Source organism: Oncorhynchus mykiss, chromosome 26 (genome assembly GCF_013265735.2).
Source record: "Oncorhynchus mykiss isolate Arlee chromosome 26, USDA_OmykA_1.1, whole genome shotgun sequence".
Taxonomy (NCBI): domain Eukaryota; kingdom Metazoa; phylum Chordata; class Actinopteri; order Salmoniformes; family Salmonidae; genus Oncorhynchus; species Oncorhynchus mykiss.
The window spans coordinates 6679406-6705778 of NC_048590.1; the positions used below are offsets into that span (position 1 = coordinate 6679406).

Below are 26373 nucleotides of genomic sequence, written 5' to 3' on the forward strand. Positions count from 1 at the left end.
CTCTGTAATTAGTCTGCTGCCTGTCCTGGTCTCTGTAATTAGTCTGTCCTGGTCTCTGTAATTAAATTAGTCTGCTGCCTGTCCTGGTCTCTGTAATTAGTCTGTCCTGGTCTCTGTAATTAGTCTGCTGCCTGTCCTGGCCTCTGTAATTAGTCTGCTGCCTGTCCTGGTCTCTGTAATTAGTCTGCTGCCTGTCCTGGTCTCTGTAATTAGTCTGTCCTGGTCTCTGTAATTAGTCTGCTGCCTGTCCTGGTCTCTGTAATTAGTCTGCTGCCTGTCCTGGTCTCTGTAATTAGTCTGTCCTGGTCTCTGTAATTAGTCTGCTGCCTGTCCTGGTCTCTGTAATTAGTCTGCTGCCTGTCCTGGTCTCTGTAATTAGTCTGTCCTGGTCTCTGTAATTAGTCTGCTGCCTGTCCTGGTCTCTGTAATTAGTCTGTCCTGGTCTCTGTAATTAGTCTGCTGCCTGTCCCGGTCTCTGTAATTAGTCTGCTGCCTGTCCTGGTCTCTGTAATTAGTCTGCTGCCTGTCCTGTTCTCTGTAATTAGTCTGCTGCCTGTCCTGGTCTCTGTAATTAGTCTGCTGCCTGTCCTTGCCTCTGTAATTAGTCTGCTGCCTGTCCTGGTCTCTGTAATTAGTCTGCTGCCTGTCCTGGTCTCTGTAATTAGTATGCTGCCTGTCCTGGTATCTGTAATTAGTCTGCTGCCTGTCCTGGTCTCTGTAATTAGTCTATCCTGGTCTCTGTAATTAGTCTGCTGCCTGTCCTGGTCTCTGTAATTAGTCTGCTGCCTGTCCTTGCCTCTGTAATTAGTCTGCTGCCTGTCCTGGTATCTGTAATTAGTCTGCTGCCTGTCCTGGTCTCTGTAATTAGTCTGTCCTGGTCTCTGTAATTAGTCTGCTGCCTGTCCTGGTCTCTGTAATTAGTCTGTCCTGGTCTCTGTAATTAGTCTGCTGCCTGTCCTGGTCTCTGTAATTAGTCTGCTGCCTGTCCTGGTCTCTGTAATTAGTCTGCTGCCTGTCCTTGCCTCTGTAATTAGTCTGCTGCCTGTCCTGGTCTCTGTAATTAGTCTGCTGCCTGTCCTGGTCTATGTAATTAGTCTGTCCTGGTCTCTGTAATTAGTCTGCTGCCTGTCCTGGTCTCTGTAATTAGTCTGTCCTGGTCTCTGTAATTAGTCTGCTGCCTGTCCCGGTCTCTGTAATTAGTCTGCTGCCTGTCCTGGTCTCTGTAATTAGTCTGCTGCCTGTCCTGGTCTCTGGAATTAGTCTGCTGCCTGTCCTGGTCTCTGTAATTAGTCTGCTGCCTGTCCTTGTCTCTGTAATTAGTCTGCTGCCTGTCCTGGTCTCTGTAATTAGTCTGCTGCCTGTCCTGGTCTCTGTAATTAGTCTGTCCTGGTCTCTGTAATTAGTCTGCTGCCTGTCCTGGTCTCTGTAATTAGTCTGTCCTGGTCTCTGTAATTAGTCTGCTGCCTGTCCTGGTCTCTGTAATTAGTCTGCTGCCTGTCCTGGTATCTGTAATTAGTCTGCTGCCTGTCCTGGTCTCTGTAATTAGTCTGTCCTGGTGTCTGTAATTAGTCTGCTGCGTGTCCTGGTCTCTGTAATTAGTCTGCTGCCTGTCCTGGTCTCTGTAATTAGTCTGCTGCCTGTCCTTGCCTCTGTAATTAGTCTGCTGCCTGTCCTGGTCTCTGTAATTAGTCTGCTGCCTGTCCTGGTCTCTGTAATTAGTCTGCTGCCTGTCCTGGTCTCTGTAATTAGTCTGCTGCCTGTCCTGGTCTCTGTAATTAGTCTGTCCTGGTCTCTGTAATTAGTCTGCTGCCTGTCCTGGCCTCTGTAATTCGTCTGCTGCCTGTCCTGGTCTCTGTAATTAGTCTGCTGCTTGTCCTGGTCTCTGTAATTAGTCTGTCCTGGTCTCTGTAATTAGTCTGCTGCCTGTCCTGGTCTCTGTAATTAGTCTGCTGCCTGTCCTGGTCCCTGTAATTAGTCTGCTGCCTGTCCTGGTCTCTGTAATTAGTCTGATGCCTGTCCTGGTCTCTGTAATTAATCTTCTGCCTGTCCTGGTCCCTGTAATTAGTCTGCTGCTTGTCCTGGTCCCTGTAATTAGCCTGCTGCCTGTCCTGGTCCCTGTAATTAGTCTGCTGCCTGTCCTGGCCTCTGTAATTAGTCTGCTGCCTGTCCTGGTCTCCATATTTAGTCTGCTGCCTGTCCTGGCCTCTGTAATTAGTCTGCTGCCTGTCCTGGTCTCTGTAATTAATCTTCTGCCTGTCCTGGTCCCTGTAATTAGTCTGCTGCCTGTCCTGGCCCCTGTAATTAGTCTGCTGTCTGTCCTGGTCTCTGTAATTAGTCTGCTGCCTGTCCTGGTCCCTGTAATTAGTCTGCTGCCTGTCCTGGTCTCTGTAATCTACTGCTGCCTGTCCTGGTCTCTGTAATTAGTCTGCTGCCTGTCCTGGTCTCTGTAATTAGTCTGCTGATTCTCTCTACTTCTCCTCTGGTGAATAATAGAAGCGGTGTGATGATAAAAACTTTTACAGAGGTGGGAGGTAAGAGATGAGAAATAGAAAGAGAGAGAGACAGAGACAGAGAGAGAGACAGAGACAGAGAGAAAGAGACAGAGAGACAGAGAGCGAGAGAGAGATAGAGGGAGACAGAGAGAGACAGAGAGAGAGAGTGAGAGAGAGAGAGAGAGACAGAGAGAAAGAGACAGAGAGAAAGAGACAGAGAGACAGAGAGCGAGAGAGAGATAGAGGGAGACAGAGAGAGACAGAGAGAGAGAGAGAGAGAGAGAGAGAGACAGAGAGAGAGAGAGAGACAGAGAGAGAGAGACAGAGAGAGAGAGAGAGAGAGAGGCATGGGCAGTCACTGGCAGAGCATGACGCAATGTGTGTGTGTGTGTGTGTGTGTGAGAGACAAGGAGAGAAAGACAGAGAGAGAGAGAGAGAGAGAGAGAAAGAGAGACAGAGAGAGAGAGACAGAGAGACAGAGAGAGAGAAAGAGAGACAGAGAGAGAGAGACAAGGTAATTGATGGTCCTGTCTCGTCACTGCTCTGTCCCACACTCTGCTCAATATCAATGAAACATTTAACAGGAACAGTACACTCCCCCTTGACACTCGCTTGCTGGGAAATAAAGTTGTACAACTGTCTGGTTCAACAACCGCTTCCAGGGTCTCCTCTGATCTTCAGTTGAGTCGCATCCCCAATGGCACCCTTTTCCCTTTATAGTGCACTACTTTAGACCAGAGCCCTATGGGTAGTAGTGCACTACTTTAGACCAGAGCCCTGTGGGGAGTAGTGCACTACTTTAGACCAGAGCCCTATGGGTAGTAGTGCACTACTTTAGACCAGAGCCATATGGGTAGTAGTGCACTACTTTTGACCAGAGCCCTATGGGTAGTAGTGCACTACTTTAGACCAGAGCCCTATGGGTAGTAGTGCACTACTTTAGACCAGAGCCCTATGGGTAGTAGTGCACTACTTTAGACCAGAGCCCTATGGGTAGTAGTGCACTACTTTTGACCAGAGCCCTATGGGTAGTAGTGCACTACTTTAGACCAGAGCCCTATGGGTAGTAGTGCACTACTTTAGACCAGAGCCATATGGGTAGTAGTGCACTACTTTTGACCAGAGCCCTATGGGTAGTAGTGCACTACTTTAGACCAGAGCCCTATGGGTAGTAGTGCACTACTTTAGACCAGAGCCCTATGGGTAGTAGTGCACTACTTTAGACCAGAGCCCTATGGGTAGTAGTGCACTACTTTAGACCAGAGCCCTATGGGTAGTAGTGCACTACTTTAGACCAGAGCCCTATGGGTAGTAGTGCACTACTTTAGACCAGAGCCCTGTGGGTAGTAGTGCACTACTTTTGACCAGAGCCCTATGGGTAGTAGTGCACTATAAAGGAAGTAGGGTGCAATTTGGGAAGCATGTATCCGTTTCCTCAGTTGGTTTCTTTGCCAGCAGGACTCAAATGTAGGTCTGCGTTTGGGATCGCTACAGTCAGGTTGTGTTTGTAATGTAGGTCTGCGTTTGGGATCGCTACAGTCAGGTTGTGTTTGTAATGTAGGTCTGTGTTTGGGATCGCTACAGTCAGGTTGTGTTTGTAATGTAGGTCTGTGTTTGGGATCGCTACAGTCAGGTTGTGTTTGTAATGTAGGTCTGTGTTTGGGATCGCTACAGTCAGGTTGTGTTTGTAATGTAGGTCTGCGTTTGGGATCGCTACAGTCAGGTTGTGTTTGTAATGTAGGTCTGCGTTTGGGATCGCTACAGTCAGGTTGTGTTTGTAATGTAGGTCTGCGTTTGGGATCGCTACAGTCAGGTTGTGTTTGTAATGTAGGTCTGCGTTTGGGATCGCTACAGTCAGGTTGTGTTTGTAATGTAGGTCTGCGTTTGGGATCGCTACAGTCAGGTTGTGTTTGTAATGTAGGTCTGCGTTTGGGATCGCTACAGTCAGGTTGTGTTTGTAATGTAGGTCTGTGTTTGGGATCGCTACAGTCAGGTTGTGTTTGTAATGTAGGTCTGGTTGTGCTACAGTCAGGTTGTGTTTGTAATGTAGGTCTGCATTTGGGATCGCTACAGTCAGGTTGTGTTTGTAATGTAGGTCTGCATTTGGGATCGCTACAGTCAGGTTGTGTTTGTAATGTAGGTCTGGTTGTGCTACAGTCAGGTTGTGTTTGTAATGTAGGTCTGTGTTTGGGGTCGCTACAGTCAGGTTGTGTTTGTAATGTAGGTCTGGTTGTGCTACAGTCAGGTTGTGTTTGTAATGTAGGTCTGTGTTTGGGGTCGCTACAGTCAGGTTGTGTTTGTACTGAACGCTGCTGCTTCCAGCATCGATTAAGAACGACTGAGGAAGAAACCAGGCCCCAATGTGATGACATCACACTACACTTGTCTTTAAAGTCAAAGTCAAGTCAGTTTGTGGATATAGTTTCTCTGGCCAAAACTCAGCTGATGCTAATTGAATCTGACTTGGTCCAAATAGGCTACTGTATGATGGAATTTGAAGGAGAAATCCAAATTCAGACTATTTGACTAAACACGGCCTTTAACATAGCAGAAGTGTGTGTGTGTGTGTTCTCTCTGTTTGTTTCAGGGTGCTGTCTCAGTATTAGAGTAAAATAGTCTATCTAGAAACATAGAAACGTCACAGAGAAGCTTAGCGGGCCAGTCAGCATGGATGGAGAGATGTCATGTTTAATGTTTTGTGTACCTCTCTCTCCAGGTTGTCATGTTTAATGATGTGTGTTCCCCTCTCTCTCTGTCTGTCTCTACTCTCTCTCTCCAGGTTGTCATGTTTAATGATGTGTGTTCCCCCCTCTCTCTGTCTGTCTCTACTCTCTCTCCAGGTTGTCATGTTTAATGATGTGTGTTTCCCCCCTCTCTCTGTCTGTCTCTACTCTCTCTCTCCAGGTTGTCATGTTTAATGATTTGTGTACCTCTCTCTCTCCAGGTTGTCATGTTTAATGTTTTGTGTACCTCTCTCTCCAGGTTGTCATGTTTAATGATTTGTGTACCTCTCTCTCTCCAGGTTGTCATGTTTAATGTTTTGTGTACCTCTCTCTCCAGGTTGTCATGTTTAATGTGTTGTGTTCCCCTCTCTCTCTGTCTGTCTCTACTCTCTCTCTCCAGGTTGTCATGTTTAATGATGTGTGTTCCCCTCTCTCTGTCTGTCTCTACTCTCTCTCTCCAGGTTGTCATGTTTAATGATGTGTGTTCCCCCCTCTCTGTCTGTCTCTACTCTCTCTCTCCAGGTTGTCATGTTTAATGTGTTGTGTTCCCCCCTCTCTGTCTGTCTCTACTCTCTCTCTCCAGGTTGTCATGTTTAATGATGTGTGTTCCCCTCTCTCTCTGTCTGTCTCTACTCTCTCTCCAGGTTGTCATGTTTAATGATGTGTGTTCCCCCCTCTCTGTCTGTCTCTACTCTCTCTCTCCAGGTTGTCATGTTTAATGTGTTGTGTTCCCCTCTCTCTGTCTGTCTCTACTCTCTCTCTCCAGGTTGTCATGTTTAATGATGTGTGTTCCCCCCTCTCTGTCTGTCTCTACTCTCTCTCTCCAGGTTGTCATGTTTAATGATGTGTGTTCCCCTCTCTCTGTCTGTCTCTACTCTCTCTCTCCAGGTTGTCATGTTTAATGTTTTGTGTTCCCCTCTCTCTGTCTGTCTCTACTCTCTCTCTCCAGGTTGTCATGTTTAATGATGTGTGTTCCCCTCTCTCTCTGTCTGTCTCTACTCTCTCTCCAGGTTGTCATGTTTAATGATGTGTGTTCCCCCCTCTCTGTCTGTCTCTACTCTCTCTCTCCGGGTTGTCATGTTTAATGATTTGTGTACCTCTCTCTCTCCAGGTTGTCATGTTTAATGATTTGTGTACCTCACTCTCCAGGTTGTCATGTTTAATGTGTTGTGTTCCCCTCTCTCTCTGTCTGTCTCTACTCTCTCTCTCCAGGTTGTCATGTTTAATGTTTTGTGTAGCTCTCTCTCCAGGTTGTCATGTTTAATGTTTGTGTACCTCTCTCTCTCTCTCTCTCTCTCTCTCTCTCTCTCTCTCTCTCTCTCTCTCTCTCTCTCTCTCTCTCTCTCTCTCTCTCTCTCTCTCTCTCTCCAGGTTGTCATGTTTAATGTTTGTGTACCTCTCTCTCTGTCTCTCTCTCTCTCTCTCTCTCTCTCTCTCCAGGTTGTCATGTTTAATGTTTGTGTACCTCTCTCTCTCTCTCTCTCTCTCTCTCTCTCTCTCTCTCTCTCTCTCTCCAGGTTGTCATGTTTAATGTTTTGTATACCTCTCTCTCTCTCTCTCTCCAGGTTGTCAGGCTGACTTCTGGGGCCCCCACTGCACTAACCGGTGCCAGTGTCAGAACCGGGCCCAGTGTAACCCCATCACGGGGGCGTGTGTGTGTACGGACGGGTACCAGGGCTGGCGCTGTGAGGAGCTGTGCGAGGCGGGGCTCTATGGGAAGGGATGCCAGCTAGAGTGCCAGTGTCTCAACGGTGCCACCTGCCATCACGAGACCGGAGAGTGCCTCTGTGCACCGGGATACACCGGGGCTATGTGAGTGTCTTCAGTCACCTACCTCATCAGTCTATGACCCTATGACCATCATGACACCTACTGTTTCCTGGTTGTTGTGTAGGGGTTTGTTATCAGGGGCTCCAGGTAATAGATAGGAGATCGATTTAAGTTGATGGGATGACTCATCTGTTTACCGGGCATTGTGAGTGTCTGCACTTTTCCCTCACTGTTAACTGGTTATCTTATCTACTGTTCTCCTCTGGTCCAGGTTGAACAATGAATCTGAAAGTGTATATGCTGTTTAACATTGGTAGTCAAAGTGACAACTATATATACAGTACCAGTCTGTTTGGATACACCTACTCATTCAAGGGCTTTTGTTAATTTTCTACATTGTAGAATAATAGTGAAGACATCAAAACTATGAAATAACACATATGGAATCATATAGTAACCAAAAAAGCGTAAAAAAAATTAAAATATATTTTTATATTTTAAATTCTTCAAAGTAGCCGCCCTTTGCCTTGATGACAGCTTTGCACACTCTTGGCATTCTCTCAACCAGCTTCATGAGGAATGCTTTTCCAACAGTCTTGAAGGAGTTCTCACATATGCTGAGCACTTGTTGGCTGTTTTCCCTTCACTCTGTGGTCCAACTCATCCCAAACCGTCTCAGTCGGGTTGAGGTCGGGTGATTGTGGAGGCCAGGTCATCTGATGCAGCACTCCATCACTCCCATTGGCCAAATAGCCCTTACACAGCCTGGAGGTATGTTTTGGGTCATTGTCCTGTTGAAAAACAAATGATAGCCCCACTAAGCTCAAACCAGATGGGATGGCGTTTCGCTGCAGAATACTGTGGTAGCCATGCTGTTTAAGTGTGCCTTGAATTCTAAATAAATCACAGACAGTGTCAACAAAAAAGCACCCCCACACCATCACACCTGCTCCTCCATGCTTCACGATGGGAACCACACATGCAGAGATCATCTGTTTACCTACAGTACTCTGCGTCACAAAGGCACAGCGGTTGGAACCAAAAATCTCAAATTTGGACTCATCAGACCAAAGGACAGATTTCCACCAGTCTAATGTTCATTGCTTGTGTTTCTTGGCCCAAGCAAGTCTCTTCTAATTATTGGTGTCCTTTAGTGGTGGTTTCTTTGCAGCACTTTGACCATGAAGGCCTGATTCACATAGTCTCCTCTGAACAGTTGATGTTGAGATGTGTCTGTTACTTGAACTCTGTGAAGCATTTATTTGGGCTGCAATCTGAGGTGCAGTTAACTCTACTGAACTTATCCTCTGCAGCAGAGGTAACTCTGGGTCTTCCTTTCCTGTGTCGGTCCTCATGAGAGCCAGTTAACTCTAATGAACTTATCCTCTGCAGCAGAGGTGACTCTGGGTCTTCCTTTCCTGTGGCGGTCCTCATGAGAGCCAGTTAACTCTAATGAACTGATCCTCTGCAGCAGAGGTAACTCTGGGTCTTCCTTTCCTGTGGCGGTCCTCATGAGAGCCAGTTAACTCTAATGAACTGATCCTCTGCAGCAGAGGTAACTCTGGGTCTTCCTTTCCTGTGGCGGTCCTCATGAGAGCCAGTTAACTCTAATAAACATATCCTCTGCAGCAGAGGTGACTCTGGGTCTTCCTTTCCTGTGGCGGTCCTCATGAGAGCCAGTTAACTCTAATGATCTGATCCTCTGCAGCAGAGGTGACTCTGGGTCTTCCTTTCCTGTGGCGGTCCTCATGAGAGCCAGTTAACTCTAATGATCTGATCCTCTGCAGCAGAGGTAACTCTGGGTCTGTCTTTCCTGTGGCGGTCCTCATGAGAGCCAGTTAACTCTAATGATCTGATCCTCTGCAGCAGAGGTAACTCTGGGTCTGTCTTTCCTGTGGCCGTCCTCATGAGAGTTTGATCAAAGCGCTTGATGGTTTTTGCGACTGCATTTGAAGAAACTCAAAGCTAAAGAAATGTTCCTCATTGACTGACTTTCATGTCTTAAAGTAATGATGGACTGTAATTTCTCTTTGCTTATTTGAGCTGTTCTTGCCATAATATGGACTTGGTCTTTTACCAAATAGGGCTATCTTCTGTATACCACCTCTACCTTGTCACAACACAACTGATTCCCTCAATCTTATTGAGAAGGAAAGAAATTCCACAAATGAACTTTTAACAAGGCACACCTGTTAATTGAAATACATTCCAGGTTACTACCTCATGGAGCTGGTTGAGAGAATACAAAGATTGTTGCAAAGCTGTCATCAAGGCAAAGGGTGGCTACTTTGAAGAATCTTGAATATAATTTGATTTGTTTAACACTTTTTTCTGTTACTACATGATTCCATATGTGTTCTTTCATAGTGTTGATGTCTTCACTATTATTCTACAATGTAGAAAATAGTAAAAATAAAGAAAAAAACCTTGAATGAGTAGATGTGTCCAAACAGACTGGTACTGTATATACATACATATATAACAACAGTACATGTAACGATTGCGCTTAGAGTCGAGAATCAAGTTCAGGGAGTGAGTGTTTTAATTAATATAATAAGAAACAACGAACAGGAAACACAGACAACGCACCGACATGAAAACAGATTCAATAACACCTGAGGAAAGAACCAAGGGGACTGACAGATATAGGGAAGGTAATCAAGGAGGTGATGGAGTCCAGGTGAGTGTCATGAGGCGCAGGTGCGCGAGACGATGGTGACAGGTGTGTGGGATGATCAACAGCCTGATGACCTAGAGGCCGGAGGGGGAGTAAACGTGACAATAGTGTACTTCAGTACATTACACAGTTCAGATCAGATACCAGGTTATATGTGGGTGCTTCAGTACATTACATTACACAGTTCAGATCAGATACCAGGCTATATGTGTGTACTTCAGTACATTACATTACACAGTCCAGAACAGATACCAGGCTATATGTGGGTGCTTCAGTACATTACATTACACAGTCCAGATCAGATACCAGGCTATATGTGGGTGCTTCAGTACATTACACAGTTCAGACCAGATACCAGGCTATATGTGGGTGCTTCAGTACATTACACAGTTCAGATCAGATACCAGGCTATATGTGTGTACTTCAGTACATTACACAGTCCAGATCAGATACCAGGCTATATGTGGGTGCTTCAGTACATTACACAGTTCAGATCAGATACCAGGCTATATGTGGGTGCTTCATTACATTACATTACACAGTTCAGATCAGATACCAGGCTATATGTGGGTGCTTCAGTACATTACACAGTTCAGAACAGATACCAGGCTACATGTGGGTGCTTCAGTACATTACACAGTTCAGGTGGGTCTCATGATGTCTCCACTGGTCTCTTCCTGTGTCCCCTTCAGCTGTGGTGAGCGGTGTCCCTCTGGTAGTCATGGCGCCCAGTGTGAGCTGCGTTGCCCGTGTCAGAACGGTGGAACGTGCCATCACGTCACGGGGGAGTGCTCCTGCCCCGCTGGATGGATGGTACGACCCAGACACCAGAGATCATTACACCATTACATTACTCTCCTTTTCTACAGCTTTATTCACAGCCCACAGTGTTCTCAGAAACCACAACATGTACCACAGACTAACAGTCTACTGTGGTAGTGTTCTCAGAAACCACAACATGTACCACAGACTAACAGTCTACTGTGGTAGTGTTCTCAGAAACCACAACATGTACCACAGACTAACAGTCTACTGTGGTAGTGTTCTCAGAAACCACAACATGTACCACAGACTAACAGTCTACTGTGGTAGTGTTCTCAGAAACCACAACATGTACCACAGACTAACAGTCTACTGTGGTAGTGTTCTCAGAAACCACAACATGTACCACAGACTAACAGTCTACTGTGGTAGTGTTCTCAGAAACCACAACATGTACCACAGACTAACAGTCTACTGTGGTAGTGTTCCCAGAAACCACAACATGTACCACAGACTAACAGTCTACTGTGGTAGTGTTCCCAGAAACCACAACATGTACCACAGACTAACAGTCTACTGTGGTAGTGTTCCCAGAAACCCTTTCTGATGATATTATCAGGAATGTTATAATGGTTTTTCATAATGATTTTCCAACTGCTGCATGTTGAAAGACATCTGGCTCGTCTACCTGGGGTTTCTTTTGACTCCTTGATGTGTGTGTGTGTGTGTGTGTGTGTGTGTGTGTGTGTGTGTGTGTGTGTGTGTGTGTGTGTGTGTGTGTGGTCCTCAGGGCTCGGTGTGTGCCCAGCCGTGCCAGTTTGGCACCTACGGCATCAACTGTAGCCAGGAGTGCCCCTGCCGGAACAGAGGTCTGTGTGACCACGTCAGCGGGCAGTGCCAATGTACCGCCGGCTACAGCGGAGAGAGGTAGGGCACTGGGCTTGGCGACTTCACCTCAAGAAGTAGGACACTTCATCACAGTGTGGGTTTTAACAGCACCTCCAGCTACAGTGGAGAGAGGTAGGGCACTGGGCTTGGCGACTTCACCTCAAGAAGTAGGACACTTCATCACAGTGTGGGTTTTAACAGCACCTCCAGCTACAGTGGAGAGAGGTAGGGCACTGGGCTTGGCGACTTCACCTCAAGAAGTAGGACACTTCATCACAGTGTGGGTTTTAACAGCACCTCCAGCTACAGTGGAGAGAGGTAGGGCACTGGGCTTGGCGACTTCACCTCAAGAAGTAGGACACTTCATCACAGTGTGGGTTTTAACAGCACCTCCAGCTACAGTGGAGAGAGGTAGGGCACTGGGCTTGGCGACTTCACCTCAAGAAGTAGGACACTTCATCACAGTGTGGGTTTTAACAGCACCTCCAGCTACAGTGGAGAGAGGTAGGGCACTGGGCTTGGCGACTTCACCTCAAGAAGTAGGACACTTCATCACAGTGTGGGTTTTAACAGCACCTCCAGCTACAGTGGAGAGAGGTAGGGCACTGGGCTTGGCGACTTCACCTCAAGAAGTAGGACACTTCATCACAGTGTGGGTTTTAACAGCACCTCCAGCTACAGCGGAGAGAGGTAGGGCACTGGGCTTGGCGACTTCACCTCAAGAAGTAGGACACTTCATCACAGTGTGGGTTATAACAGTATAGCTTCCACGCCCCTAACTGGACTAGAACAACTGACACACATCAACAACTGACACCCACGAAGCATCGTTACCCATCGCTCCACAAAAGCCGCGGCCCTTGCAGAGCAAGGGGAACCACTACTTCAAGGTCTCAGAGAGAGTGAAGTCACCGATTGAAATGCTATTAGCGCGCACCACCGCTAACTAGCTAGCCATTTCACATCGGTTACATGTGCACTGATGTGTGTGTGTGTGAAAGAGAGAGAGAGAGAGAGAGAGAGAGAGAGAGAGAGAGAGAGAGAGAGTGAGAGAGAGAGAGAGGCAGGCAGGCAGGCAGAGGCAGAGGCAGAGAGAATGCAGCTACAGAGGAGAGAGGTAGGGCACTGTCCTTGGGCACTGTCCTTGGGCACTGTCCTTGGGCACTGTCCTTGGGCACTGTGCTTGGCATAGGAAGCATAGTCAAATAGGACACTTCATCACTATGTGTGGCCACCCTGAATGGGAGCTTTCACTGTGTAGGCCTACATGTGGAGACTTTGGATTGGTTTTCCATTTAGTTCTACTTCTATTTTCCACACATGAATGTAGATATTTCAACTTGATTTCAAGTGTTTGTCTGTAAATGTCCTCAAGTATCAGCAGGTTCCAAGGTATTCCTTTTTATTAGTCAACTCATTTCTTAATCTCTCTGGCTCTCTCTTTGTCTATGCAAATGCCTTCTCCTCTCTATCCATCTCTCTGCTCTTCTCTTGTCCACTTCTCTTTCTCTGTATCCTCTCTATCCATCTCTCTGTATCTTCTCTCTCTGTCTCATCTCTCTCTGTCTCCTCTCTCTATCCCGTCTCTCTGTCTCCTCTCTCTGTATCCTCTCTCTCTGTCTCCTCTCTCTGTATCCTCTCTCTCTGTCTCTTCTCTCTATCTCCTCTCTCTGTATCCCCTCTCTCTGAATCCTCTCTCTCTCCTCTCTCTAGCTCCTCTCAATTCAATTCAATTCAATTCAATTCAAGGGCTTTATTGGCATGGGAAACATGTGTTAACATTGCCAAAGCAAGTGAGGTAGACAACATACAAAGTGAATATATAAAGTGAAAAACAACAAAAATTAACAGTAAACATTACACACCTGTATCTCCCCTGTATCTCCCCAGTCCGTCTCTACCTCCAGAGAAACACATACCGTATCTCCCCAGTCCCTCTCTACCTCCAGAGAAACACCGTATCTCCCCAGTCTCTCTCTACCGCCAGAGAAACACCGTATCTCCCCAGTCCCTCTCTACCTCCAGAGAAACACCGTTTCTCCCCAGTCTTTCTCTACCTCCAGAGAAACACTGTATCTCCCCAGTCTCTCTCTACCTCCAGAGAAACACCGTATCTCCCCAGTCCCTCTCTACCTCCAGAGAAACACATACCGTATCTCCGCAGTCCCTCTCTACCTCCAGAGAAACACATACCGTATATCTCTACCTCCAGAGAAACACATACAGTCTCTCTACCTCCAGAGAAATACATAGTCTCTCTCTACCTCCAGAGAAACACATACCGTATCTCCCCAGTCCCTCTCTACCTCCAGAGAAACACATACCGTCTATCTCTACCTCCAGAGAAACACAGTATCTCCCCAGTCTCTCTCTACCTCCAGAGAAACACTGTATCTCCCCAGTCCCTCTCTACCTCCAGAGAAACACACACCGTATCTCCCCAGTCCCTCTCTACCTCCAGAGAAACACACCGTATCTCCCCAGTCCCTCTCTACCTCCAGAGAAACACCTCTCTCTATCTCCTATCTCTGTATCCTCTCTCTCTGTATCCTCTCTCTATCTCTCCTCTCTCTATCTCCTCTCTCTGTATCCTCTCTCTCTCCTCTCTCTATCTCCTCTCTCTATCTCCTCTCTCTGTATCCTCTCTCTCTATCTCCTCTCTCTGTATCCTCTCTCTCTCTCTCCTCTCTCTATCTCCTCTCTCTGTATCCTCTCTCTCTTTCTCCTCTCTCTGTATCCTCTCTCTCTGTCTCCTCTCTCTATCTCCTCTCTCTATCTCGTCTCTCTGTCTCCTCTCTCTGTATTCTCTCTCTCTGTCTCCTCTCTCTGTATCCTCTCTCTCTGTCTCCTCTCTATCTCCTCTCTCTGTATCCTCTCTCTATCTCCTCTCTCTGTATCCCCCCTCTCTATCTCCTCTCTCTGTATCCTCTCCCTCTGTCTCCTCTCTATCTCCTCTCTCTGTATCCCCTCTCTCTATCTCCCCTCCTCTGTATCCTCTCTCTCTGTCTCCTCTCTCTATCTCATCTCTCTATCTCCTCTCTCTCTGTATCCTCTCTCTCTGTATCCTCTCTCTCTGTCTCCTCTCTATCTCCTCTCTCTGTATCCTCTCTCTCTGTCTCCTCTCTTTCTCGTCTCTCTGTATCCTCTCGCTCTGTCTCCTCTCTATCTCGTCTCTCTGTATCCTCTCTCTCTGTCTCCTCTCTATCTCGTCCCTCTGTATCCTCTCTCTCTGTCTCCTCTCTATCTCCTCTCTCTGTATCCTCTCTCTCTGTCTCCTCTCTATCTCCTCGCTCTGTATCCTCTCTCTCTGTCTCCTCTCTATCTCCTCTCTCTGTATCCTCTCTCTCTGTCTCCTCTCTATCTTCTCTCTCTGTATCCCCTCTCTCTATCTCCTCTCTCTGTATCTTCTCTCTCTATCTCCTCTCTATCTCCTCTCTCTGTATCCTCTCTCTATCTCCTCTCTCTCTTCTCTATCTTCTCTCTCTCTCCTCTCTCTCCTCTAGCTCTGGCAGACAGATTTATTATCTCTACTAGACACATTGTCCGGAGGAATACCTTTCTTCCAACCTGTCACACACACACACGCGCGCACACACACACACACACACACACACAGACACACACACACACACACACACACACACACATGCTCCCTCTCTCCCCCCACTCTCTCTCGTTATATTAAATCTGGCCAAATTACAACCATTCTTTAGACCACAGACAGGTGTATTAGCCTGCGAGGAATCATTTCAGATTGACTTCTCTCGCCATCCCTCTCTCCCTCCCTCTCTCCTTCCATCTCCCTCCCTCCCTCCTTCCACCTCCCTCCCTCCCTCTCTCCCTCCCTCTCTCCTTCCATCTCCCTCCCTCCCTCCTACCACCTCCCTCCCTCCCTCTCTCCTTACACCTCCCTCCCTACCTCCTTCCACCTCCCTCCCTCCCTTTCTCCTTACACCTCCCTCCCTCCCTCCTTCCACCTCCCTCCCTCCCTTTCTCCTTACACCTCCCTCCCTCCCGCCTTCCATCTCCCTCTCTCCCTCCCTCCTTCCACCTCCCTCCCTCCCTCTATTCCAATGCGTTGCTAGATGAGTACCACGGGAAGTCTCTGTGATATAACCATGATACCCAACCAGCCAGATTATTTAATTGAGCGATTCGTCTCAGTTTTAATGGCTGTGTTATAGACGTGTTGTAATCACACCAGAGGATTGTATATTTAACTTTGGCCACGACCCAAATAGCAACCAATTCTTTATGTAGTGCACTACCCTTGACCAGGCAAAAGTAGGGCACTAGGGCCCTAATCAAAAGTAGTGCACTATATAGGGAATATGGTGTAGTTTTGGGACGCAGACAAAGTGAACTACTGGGGTGGTATACTTCATGTTCCTCCCCCTCATCATTACAATTCTGTACGTAGAGAGAGTCATCGTCTCTGCTGTGAGATGTGTTCAGAACAATTAATGGCTGAAGATTCACCTTGAGTATGACCATCCAGGACCTTGTCTAATGTCTGTCCCGTTGTTCCTGTCTAATGTCTGTCCCGTTGTCCCTGTCTAATGTCTGTCCCGTTGTCCCTGGCTAATGTCTGTCCCGTTGTCCCTGGCTAATGTCTGTCCCGTTGTTCCTGTCTAATGTCTGTCCTGTTGTCCCTGGCTAATGTCTGTCCTGTTGTCCCTGTCTAATGTCTGTCCCGTTGTCCCTGTCTAATGTCTGTCCTGTTGTCCCTGTCTAATGTCTGTCCTGTTGTCCCTGTCTAATGTCTGTCCCGTTGTCCCTGTCTAATGTCTGTCCTGTTGTCCCTGTCTAATGTCTGTCCTGTTGTCCCTGTCTAATGTCTGTCCTGTTGTCCCTGTCTAATGTCTGTCCTGTTGTCCCTGTCTAATGTCTGTCCTGTTGTCCCTGGCTAATGTCTGTCCTGTTGTCCCTGTCTAATGTCTGTCCCGTTGTCCCTGTCTAATGTCTGTCCTGTTGTCCCTGTCTAATGTCTGTCCTGTTGTCCCTGTCTAATGTCTGTCCCGTTGTCCCTGTCTAATGTCTGTCCTGTTGTCCCTGTCTAATGTCTGTCCTGTTGTCCCTGTCTAATGGTCTGTCCTGTTGTCCCTGTCTAATGTCTGTCCTGTTGTCCCTGTCTAATGTCTGTCCTGTTGTCCCTGTCTAATGTCTGTCCCGTTGTCCCTGTCTAATGTCTGTCCTGTTGTCCCTGTCTAATGTCTGTCCTGTTGTCCCTGGCTAATGTCTGTCCTGTTGTCCCTGTCTAATGTCTGTCCTGTTGTCCCTGTCTAATGTCTGTCCTGTTGACCCTGTCTAATGTCTGTCCTGTTGTCCCTGTCTAATGTCTGTCCTGTTGTCCCTGTCTAATGTCTGTCCTGTTGACCCTGTCTAATGTCTGTCCCGTTGTCCCTGTCTAATGTCTGTCCCGTTGTCCCTGGCTAATGTCTGTCCTGTTGTCCCTGGTGTAATGTCTGTCCTGTTGTCCCTGTCTGTGTCTGTCCCGTTGTCCCTGGTGTAATGGTCTGTCTGTCTGTCTGTCTGTCTGTCTGTCTGTCTGTCTGTCTGCCTGTCTGCCTGTCTGTCTGTCTGTCTGTCTGTCTGTCTGTCTGTCTGTCTGTATGGTGATGAGGTATATGGTGTAATGGTGGCTCCATTGGTGAACAGTAACAGGTGTTTGAAGCAGGAGAACATGGCCCCATTGGTGAACAGTAACAGGTATATGAAGCTGGAGAACATGGCCCCATTGGTGAACAGTAACAGGTGTTTGAAGCTGTATGGAGAATACACCATTGGGACTGGAATGGGATCAGCTCATTACTATTATATCATGTTGGTGTGGAGATAATGAAGGTCATGTTGTAACCTGTAACCAGTGGAACAAATGGTTATAATAATGTATGATGGTAATGTAGTGTAGGTCCTGTGAGTTAGGGAGGTGTAACTGAGGCCAGATTGTTATGATAATGTATGATGGTAATGTAGTGTAGGTCCTGTGAGTTAGGGAGGTGGAACTGAGGCCAGATGGTTATAATAATGTATGATGGTAATGTAGTGTAGGTCCTGTGAGTTAGGGAGGTGGAACTGAGGCCAGATGGTTATGATAATGTATGTTGGTAATGTACTGTAGGTCCTGTGAGTTAGGGAGGTGGAACAGAGGCCAGATGGTTATAATAATGTATGATGGTAATGTAGAGTAGGTCCTGTGAGTTAGGGAGGTGGAACAGAGGCCAGATTGTTATGATAATGTATGATGGTAATGTAGTGTAGGTCCTGTGAGTTAGGGAGGTGGAACTGAGGCCAGATGGTTATGATAATGTATGATGGTAATGTAGTGTAGGTCCTGTGAGTTAGGGAGGTGGAACTGAGGCCAGATGGTTATGATAATGGATTGTGGTAATGTTTCATTCTATGTGATGTAATGAAAACTACATGCCAGACTATTAACAACATGCTGTCTCTCTCCTCTCTCTCACCCTCTCTTTCTCTCCCCACCCCCCTCTCCCTCTCTCCTTTTATCTCCCTCTGTCTGTCTCTCTTTCTCTCCCCACCCCTCTCTCGCTCTCCCTCTCTCCTTTTATCTCCCTCTGTCTGCCTCTCTCTCTCTCTCTCCCTCTCTGTCTCTCTCTTTTTCTCTCTCTCTCTCTCCCTCTCTGTCTCTCTCTTTCTCTCTCTCTCTCCCTCTCTCGCTCTCCCTCTCTCTTTTCAATTCCCTCTGTCTGTCTCTCTTTCTCTCCCCACCCCTCTCTCTCTCTCCCTCTCTGTCTCTCTCTTTCTCTCTCTCCAGATGTCAGGAGGAGTGTCCGGGGGGGTCGTACGGTCCTCAGTGTTCACATAAGTGTGACTGTCAGAACAGAGCGAGGTGTTACCATGTCAACGGGGCCTGTCTGTGTGACGAGGGGTTCAAAGGTCCGAGCTGTCAGGACAGGTTCTGTCCCTCTGGACAGTATGGACTCATCTGTGATAAATACTGTCCCTGTAACGCCTCAAACACACTCAGGTACCGTCTGTATGGACTCATCTGTGATAAATACTGTCCCTGTAACGCCTCAAACACACTCAGGTACCGTCTGTATGGACTCATCTGTGATAAATACTGTCCCTGTAACGCGCCTCAAACACACTCAGGTACCGTCTGTATGGACTCATCTGTGATAAATACGGTCTATTCTGAATTAGGCTGTTTTGAGATAAAGTAGCATTTCTTCAAACAGTGAAGGAGGATGAGGAGGAAGAGGAGGATGAGGAGGAAGAGGAGGAGGAGGAGGATGAGGAGGAAGAGGAGGAGGAAGAGGAGGATGAGGAATAGGAGGAGGATGAGGAGGAAGAGGAGGATGAGGAAGAGGAGGAGGAGGAGGAAGAGGAGGATGAGGAGAAAGAGGAGGAAGATGAGGAGGAGGAGGAGGATGAGGAAGAGGAGGAGGAGGAGAATGAGGAGGAAGAAGAGGAGTAGGATGAGAATGAGGAAGATGAGGAGGAAAAGGAGGAGGATGAGAATGAGGAGGAGGAAGATGAGGAAGATGAGGAGGATGAGGAGGAGGAGGAAGATGAGGAGGAGGATGAAAGTTGGTAGATAAAAAGCTTGTCTGCTGATCAATGATGATTATTTTATATTTAGTTTTATCTTAAACTAAGAATGTCAGTTAAGAACAATTTCTTATTTACAATGACGGCCTACCGGGGAACAGTGGGTTAACTGCCTTGTTCAGGGGCAGAACGACAGATTTGTACCTTGTCAGCTCGGGGATTTGAGCTTGCAACTTTTCGGTTACTAGTCCAACGCTCTAACCACTAGGCTACCTGCTGGTTACTAGTCCAACACTCTAACCACTAGGCTACCTGCTGGTTACTAGTCCAACACTCTAATCACTAGGCTACCTGCTGGTTACTAGTCCAACACTCTAACCACTAGACTACCTGCTGGTTACTAGTCCAACACTCTAACCACTAGGCTACCTGCTGGTTACTAGTCCAACGCTCTAACCACTAGGCAACCTGCTTGTTACTAGTCCAACGCTCTAACCTCTAGACTACCTGCTGATTACTAGTCCAATGCTCTAACCACTAGACTACCTGCTGGTTACTAGGCCAACACTCTAACCACTAGGCTACCTGCTGGTTACTAGTCCAATGCTCTAACCACTAGACTACCTGCTGGTTACTAGTCCAACACTCTAACCACTAGGCTACCTGCTGGTTACTAGTCCAATGCTCTAACCACTAGACTACCTGCTGGTTACTAGTCCAACACTCTAACCACTAGGCTACCTGCTGGTTACTAGTCCAACACTCTAACCACTAGGCTACCTGCTGGTTACTAGTCCAACACTCTAACCACTAGGCTACCTGCTGGTTACTAGTCCAACACTCTAACCACTAGGCTACCTGCTGGTTACTAGTCCAACTCTCTAACCACTAGACTACCTGCTGGTTACTAGTCCAACACTCTAACCACTAGACTACCTGCTGGTTACTGACCCAACACTCTAACCACTAGACTACCTGCTGGTTACTAGTCCAACACTCTAACCACTAGACTACCTGCTGATTACTAGTCCAACACTCTAACCACTAGGCTACCTGCTGGTTACTAGTCCAATGCTCTAACCACTAGACTACCTGCTGGTTACTAGTCCAACACTCTAACCACTAGGCTACCTGCTGGTTACTAGTCCAACACTCTAACCACTAGGCTACCTGCTGATTACTAGTCCAACACTCTAACCACTAGGCTACCTGCTGGTTACTAGTCCAACACTCTAACCACTAGGCCCCAATTATACACTGCTCAAAAAAATAAAGGGAACACTAAAATAACACATCCTAGATCTGAATGAATGAAATATTCTTATTAAATACTTTTTTCTTTACATAGTTGAATGTGCTGACAACAAAATCACACAAAAATTATCAATGGAAATCAAATTTATCAACCCATGGAGGTCTGGATTTGGAGTCACACTCAAAATTAAAGTGGAAAAGCACACTACAGGCTGATCCAACTTTGATGTAATGTCCTTAAAACAAGTAAAAAATGAGGCTCAGTAGTGTGTGTGGCCTCCACGTGCCTGTATGACCTCCCTACAACGCCTGGGCATGCTCCTGATGAGGTGGCGGATGGTCTCCTGAGGGATCTCCTCCCAGACCTGGACTAAAGCATCCGCCAACTCCTGGACAGTCTGTGGTGCAACGTGGCGTTGGTGGATGGAGCGAGACATGATGTCCCAGATGTGCTCAATTGGATTCAGGTCTGGGGAACGGGCGGGCCAGTCCATAGCATCAATGCCTTCCTCTTGCAGGAACTGCTGACACACTCCAGCCACATGAGGTCTAGCATTGTCTTGCATTAGGAGGAACCCAGGGCCAACCGCACCAGCATATGTTCTCACAAGGGGTCTAAGGATCTCATCTCGGTACCTAATGGCAGTCAGGCTACCTCTGGCGAGCACATGGAGGGCTGTGAGGCCCCCCAAAGAAATGCCAACCCACACCATGACTGACCCACCACCAAACCGGTCATACTGGAGGATGTTGCAGGCAGCAGAACATTCTCCCAGGCGTCTCCAGACTCTGTCACGTCTGTCACGTGCTCAGTGTGAACCTGCTTTCATCTGTGAAGAGCACAGGGCGCAAGTGGCGAATTTGCCAATCTTGGTGTTCTCTGGCAAATGCCAAACGTCCTGCACAGTGTTGGGCTGTAAGCACAACCCCCACCTGTGGACGTCGGGCCCTCATACCACCCTCATGGAGTCTGTTTCTGACCGTTTGAGCAGACACATACACATTTGTGGCCTGCTGGAGGTCATTTTGCAGGGCTCTGGCAGTGCTCCTCCTGCTCCTCCTTGCACAAAGGCGGAGGTAGCGGTCCTGCTGCTGGGTTGTTGTCCTTCTACGGCCTTCTCCACAACTTCTGATGTACTGGCCTGTCTCCTGGTAGCGCCTCCATGCTCTGGACACTACGCTGACAGACACAGCAAACCTTCTTGCCACATCTCTCATTGATGTTCCATCCTGGATGAGCTGCACTACCTGAGCCACTTGTGTGGGTTGTAGACTCCGTCTCATGCTACCACTAGAGTGAAAGCACCACCAGCATTCAAAAGTGACCAAAACATCAGCCAGGAAGCACAGGAACTGAGAAGTGGTCTGTTGTCACCACCTCCAGAACCACTCCTTTATTGGGGGTGTCTTGCTAATTGCCTATAATTTCCACCTGTTGTCTATTCCATTTGCACAACAGCATGTGAAATTTATTGGCAATCAGTGTTGCTTCCTAAGTGGACAGTTTGATTTGACAGAAGTGTGATTGACTTGGAGTTACATTGTGTTGTTTAAGTGTTCCCTTTATTTTTTTGAGCAGTGTACATTGAGATCAATGTTTGTTTTTATCCAGTGTTTCATTACGTACAGAGTCTCTATGTGTTTAGCAGGGCGGTTGGCACTGTTAAAAACAACCTATTTACAAAATAGTTTCCTTGAAAGAACAGTGGTCTGATGGCCCCAACACCAGTAAAACATCTGCTCTCCAATAGATCATTTTCATGGCTGTGTTCTCATTAACATACCTGGGATTTGAGTTGAACGTTGTTGTGACTAAGTGGAATGACCCATGTGGTGTTGGGGTGCTCTGCTACACGTTCAGCAGCCAGCCAGTACAGTCTCTATTCTACTGTACACTACTGTACATTGTTCTACTGTTCTTCGGCTGTACAGGTAGAACCATTTTTTGGATTCAGGTAGAAAGGGTTCTACATGAAACCAATAAGGGTTCTTCAAAGGGTTCTCCTATGGGGACAGCGGAAGAACCCTTGTCGGTTCTAGATAGCAACTTTTTTTCTAAGAGTGTATCAGCAGACAGAGACTATCATAAGCCTCCTCTGTTCTCCTCTGTTCTCCTCTGTTCTCCTCTCCTCTCCTCCTCTTTTCTCCTCTCTTCTTCTCTGTTCTCTCCTCCTCTCTCCTCCTTTCTCCTCCTCTGTTCTCCTCTGTTCTCCTCTCCTCTCCTCCTCTTTTCTCCTCTCTTCTCTATTCTCTCCTCCTCTTTCCTCCTCTCTCCTCCTCTGTTCTCCTCACTCCTCTCTTCTCATCTCTTCTCCTCTCTTCTCCTCTGCTCTCTTCTCCTCTCTCCTCTTTTCTGTTCTCTCTCCTCCTCACTCCTCTCTTCTCTTTTCCTCTGCTCTCTCCTCTTCTCTGTTCTCCTCTCTTCTCCATTCCCAGCTGCCATCCGTTGTCAGGGGAGTGTGCGTGCGCGGCGGGGTGGGCGGGTCTGTTCTGCAACGAGACCTGTCCGTCAGGTTACTATGGCGAGGGATGTAAGGAGGCATGTGCGTGTGCCAACGGAGCCGACTGTGAGGGCTTCACCGGAGCCTGCGTCTGTGCCCCCGGGTACACGGTGAGTAGATGGAGCAGGACACACATCACACACTGTACTCCTGTACTTAGGTCATGTTTTAATTCAACTTCTTAGGGAGCTTTAGTCCAGTAGTTGAATGTGAAATGCGTCATTACTAATTGCATAATGGATTTGAACCGTTTTTTGTGCGGGTCGTCAGAACAGAACTTCAGGTTAAACCCTGCCAATCAGCGGGCGGGGAAATAGACAGGTAGTCTTGGACTGGAGAGATACCAGACACAGTTGACTATATTATATTATTACTACTGTACTATACTATATACTATATACACTATTGTTATTACTCTACTATACTATATACACTATTATTATTACTCTACTATACTATATACACTATTATTATTACTCTACTATACTATATACACTATTATTATTACTCTACTATACTATATACACTATTATTATTACTCTACTATACTATATACACTATTATTATTACTCTACTATACTATATACACTATTATTATTACTCTACTATACTATATACACTATTATTATTACTGTACTATACTATATACACTATTATTATCACTGTACTATACTATATACACTATTATTATCACTGTACTATACTACTATACTATATACACTATTATTATTACTGTACTATACTATATACACTATTATTATTACTGTACTATACTACTATACTATATACACTATTATTATTACTGTACTATACTACTATACTATATACACTATTATTATTGATGTACTATAATATATACACTATTATTATTACTGTACTATACTATATACTATATACACTATTACTATTACTGTACTATACTATATACACTATTATTATTACTGTACTATACTATATACACTATTATTATTACTGTACTATACTATATACACTATTGTTATTACTGTACTATACTACTATACTATATACACTATTATTATTACTGTACTATACTACTATACTATATACACTATTATTATTACTGTACTATACTACTATACTATATACACTATTATTATTGATGTACTATAATATATACACTATTATTATTACTGTACTATACTATATACTATATACACTATTACTATTACTGTACTATACTATATACACTATTATTATGACTCTACTATACTATATACACTATTATTATTACTGTACTATACTATATACACTATTATTATTGATGTACTATACTACTATACTATATACACTATTATTATTACTGTACTATACTATATACTATATACACTATTATTATTACTGTACTATACTATATACACTATTATTATTGATGTACTATACTACTATACTATATACACTATTATTATTACTGTACTATACTACTATACTATATACACTATTATTATTGATGTACTATAATATATACACTATTATTATTACTGTACTATACTATATACACTATTATTATCACTGTACTATACTACTATACTATATACACTATTATTATTGATGTACTATACTACTATACTATATACACTATTATTATTACTGTACTATACTATATACACTATTATTATTACTGTACTATACTATATACACTATTATTATTACTGTACTATACTATATACACTATTATTATTGATGTACTATACTACTATACTATATACACTATTATTATTACTGTACTATACTATATACTATATACACTATTATTATTACTGTACTATACTATATACACTATTATTATTGATGTACTATACTACTATACTATATACACTATTATTATTACTGTACTATACTATATACACTATTATTATTACTGTACTATACTACTATAATATAAGCACTATTATTATTACTGTACTATACTACTATGCTATACACTATTATTATTACTGTACTATACTATATACACTATTATTATTACTGTACTATACTATATACACTATTATTATTACTGTACTATACTATATACACTATTATTATTACTGTACTATACTACTATACTACATACACTATTATTATCACTGTACTATACTACTATACTATATACACTATTATTATTACTGTACTATACTATATACACTATTATTATTACTGTACTATACTATATACTATATACACTATTATTATTACTGTACTATACTATATACTATATACACTATTATTATTACTGTACTATACTATATACACTATTATTATGACTCTACTATACTATATACACTATTATTATTACTGTACTATACTATATACACTATTATTATTACTGTACTATACTATATACACTGTTATTATTACTGTACTATACTACTATACTATATACACTATTATTATTACTGTAATGTACTACTATACTATATACACTATTATTATGACTCTACTATACTATATACACTATTATTATTACTGTACTATACTATATACTATATACACTATTATTATTACTGTACTATACTATATACTATATACACTATTATTATTACTGTACTATACTATATACACTATTATTATTACTGTACTATACTATATACACTATTATTATTACTGTACTATACTATATACACTATTATTATTACTGTACTATACTATATACTATATACACTATTATTATTACTGTACTATACTATATACACTATTATTATTGATGTACTATACTATATACTATATACACTATTATTATTACTGTACTATACTATATACACTATTATTATTATTGTGCTATACTACTGTACCATATACACTATTATTATTACTGTACTATACTATATACTATATACACTATTATTATTACTGTACTATACTATATACACTATTATTATTACTGTACTATACTATATACACTATTATTATTACTGTACTATACTATATACACTATTATTATTACTGTACTATACTATATACTATATACACTATTATTATTACTGTACTATACTATATACACTATTATTATTGATGTACTATACTATATACTATATACACTATTATTATTACTGTACTATACTATATACACTATTATTATTATTGTGCTATACTACTATACCATATACACTATTATTATTACTGCACTATACTATATACACTATTATTATTACTGTACTATACTATATACACTATTATTATTACTGTACTATACTATATACACTATTATTATTACTGTACTATACTATATACACTATTATTATTGATGTACTATACTATATACTATATACACTATTATTATTACTGTACTATACTATATACACTATTATTATTATTGTGCTATACTACTGTACCATATACACTATTATTATTACTGTACTATACTACTATACTATATACACTATTATTATTGATGTACTATACTACTATACTATATACACTATTATTATTACTGTACTATACTATATACACTATTATTATTACTGTACTATACTACTATACGATATACACTATTATTATTACTGTACTATACTACTATGCTATATACACTATTATTATTACTGTACTATACTATACACACTATTTTTTATTACTGTACTATACTACTATACTATATACACTCTTATTGTTACTGTACTATACTGCTATACTATATACACTATTATTATCACTGTACTATACTACTATACTATATACACTATTATTATTACTGTACTATGCTACGATACTATAAACTATTATTATTACTGTACTATACTACGATACTATACACACTATTGTTATTACTGTACTATACTACTATACTATAT

The 26373-nt window shown here is 43.9% G+C and overlaps 1 protein-coding gene across 4 annotated transcripts in view; it reads left to right on the forward strand.

Annotated features, from left to right (window-relative positions):
• LOC118944439 (multiple epidermal growth factor-like domains protein 11) overlaps positions 1-26373 on the forward strand; it is a 347240-nt gene that overhangs the window by 229951 nt on the left and 90916 nt on the right. For 2 of the 4 annotated variants that reach the window (XM_036963744.1, XM_036963746.1), the window contains exons 7-11: positions 6781-7027; positions 10355-10475; positions 11215-11351; positions 18091-18366; positions 22521-22695. In XM_036963744.1, the coding sequence (XP_036819639.1) occupies positions 6781-7027; positions 10355-10475; positions 11215-11351; positions 18091-18366; positions 22521-22695 (956 nt within the window). The remainder of the gene's footprint in view (positions 1-6780; positions 7028-10354; positions 10476-11214; positions 11352-18090; positions 18367-22520; positions 22696-26373) is intronic. The other 2 variants (XM_036963745.1, XM_036963747.1) reach the window with 1 other exon arrangement.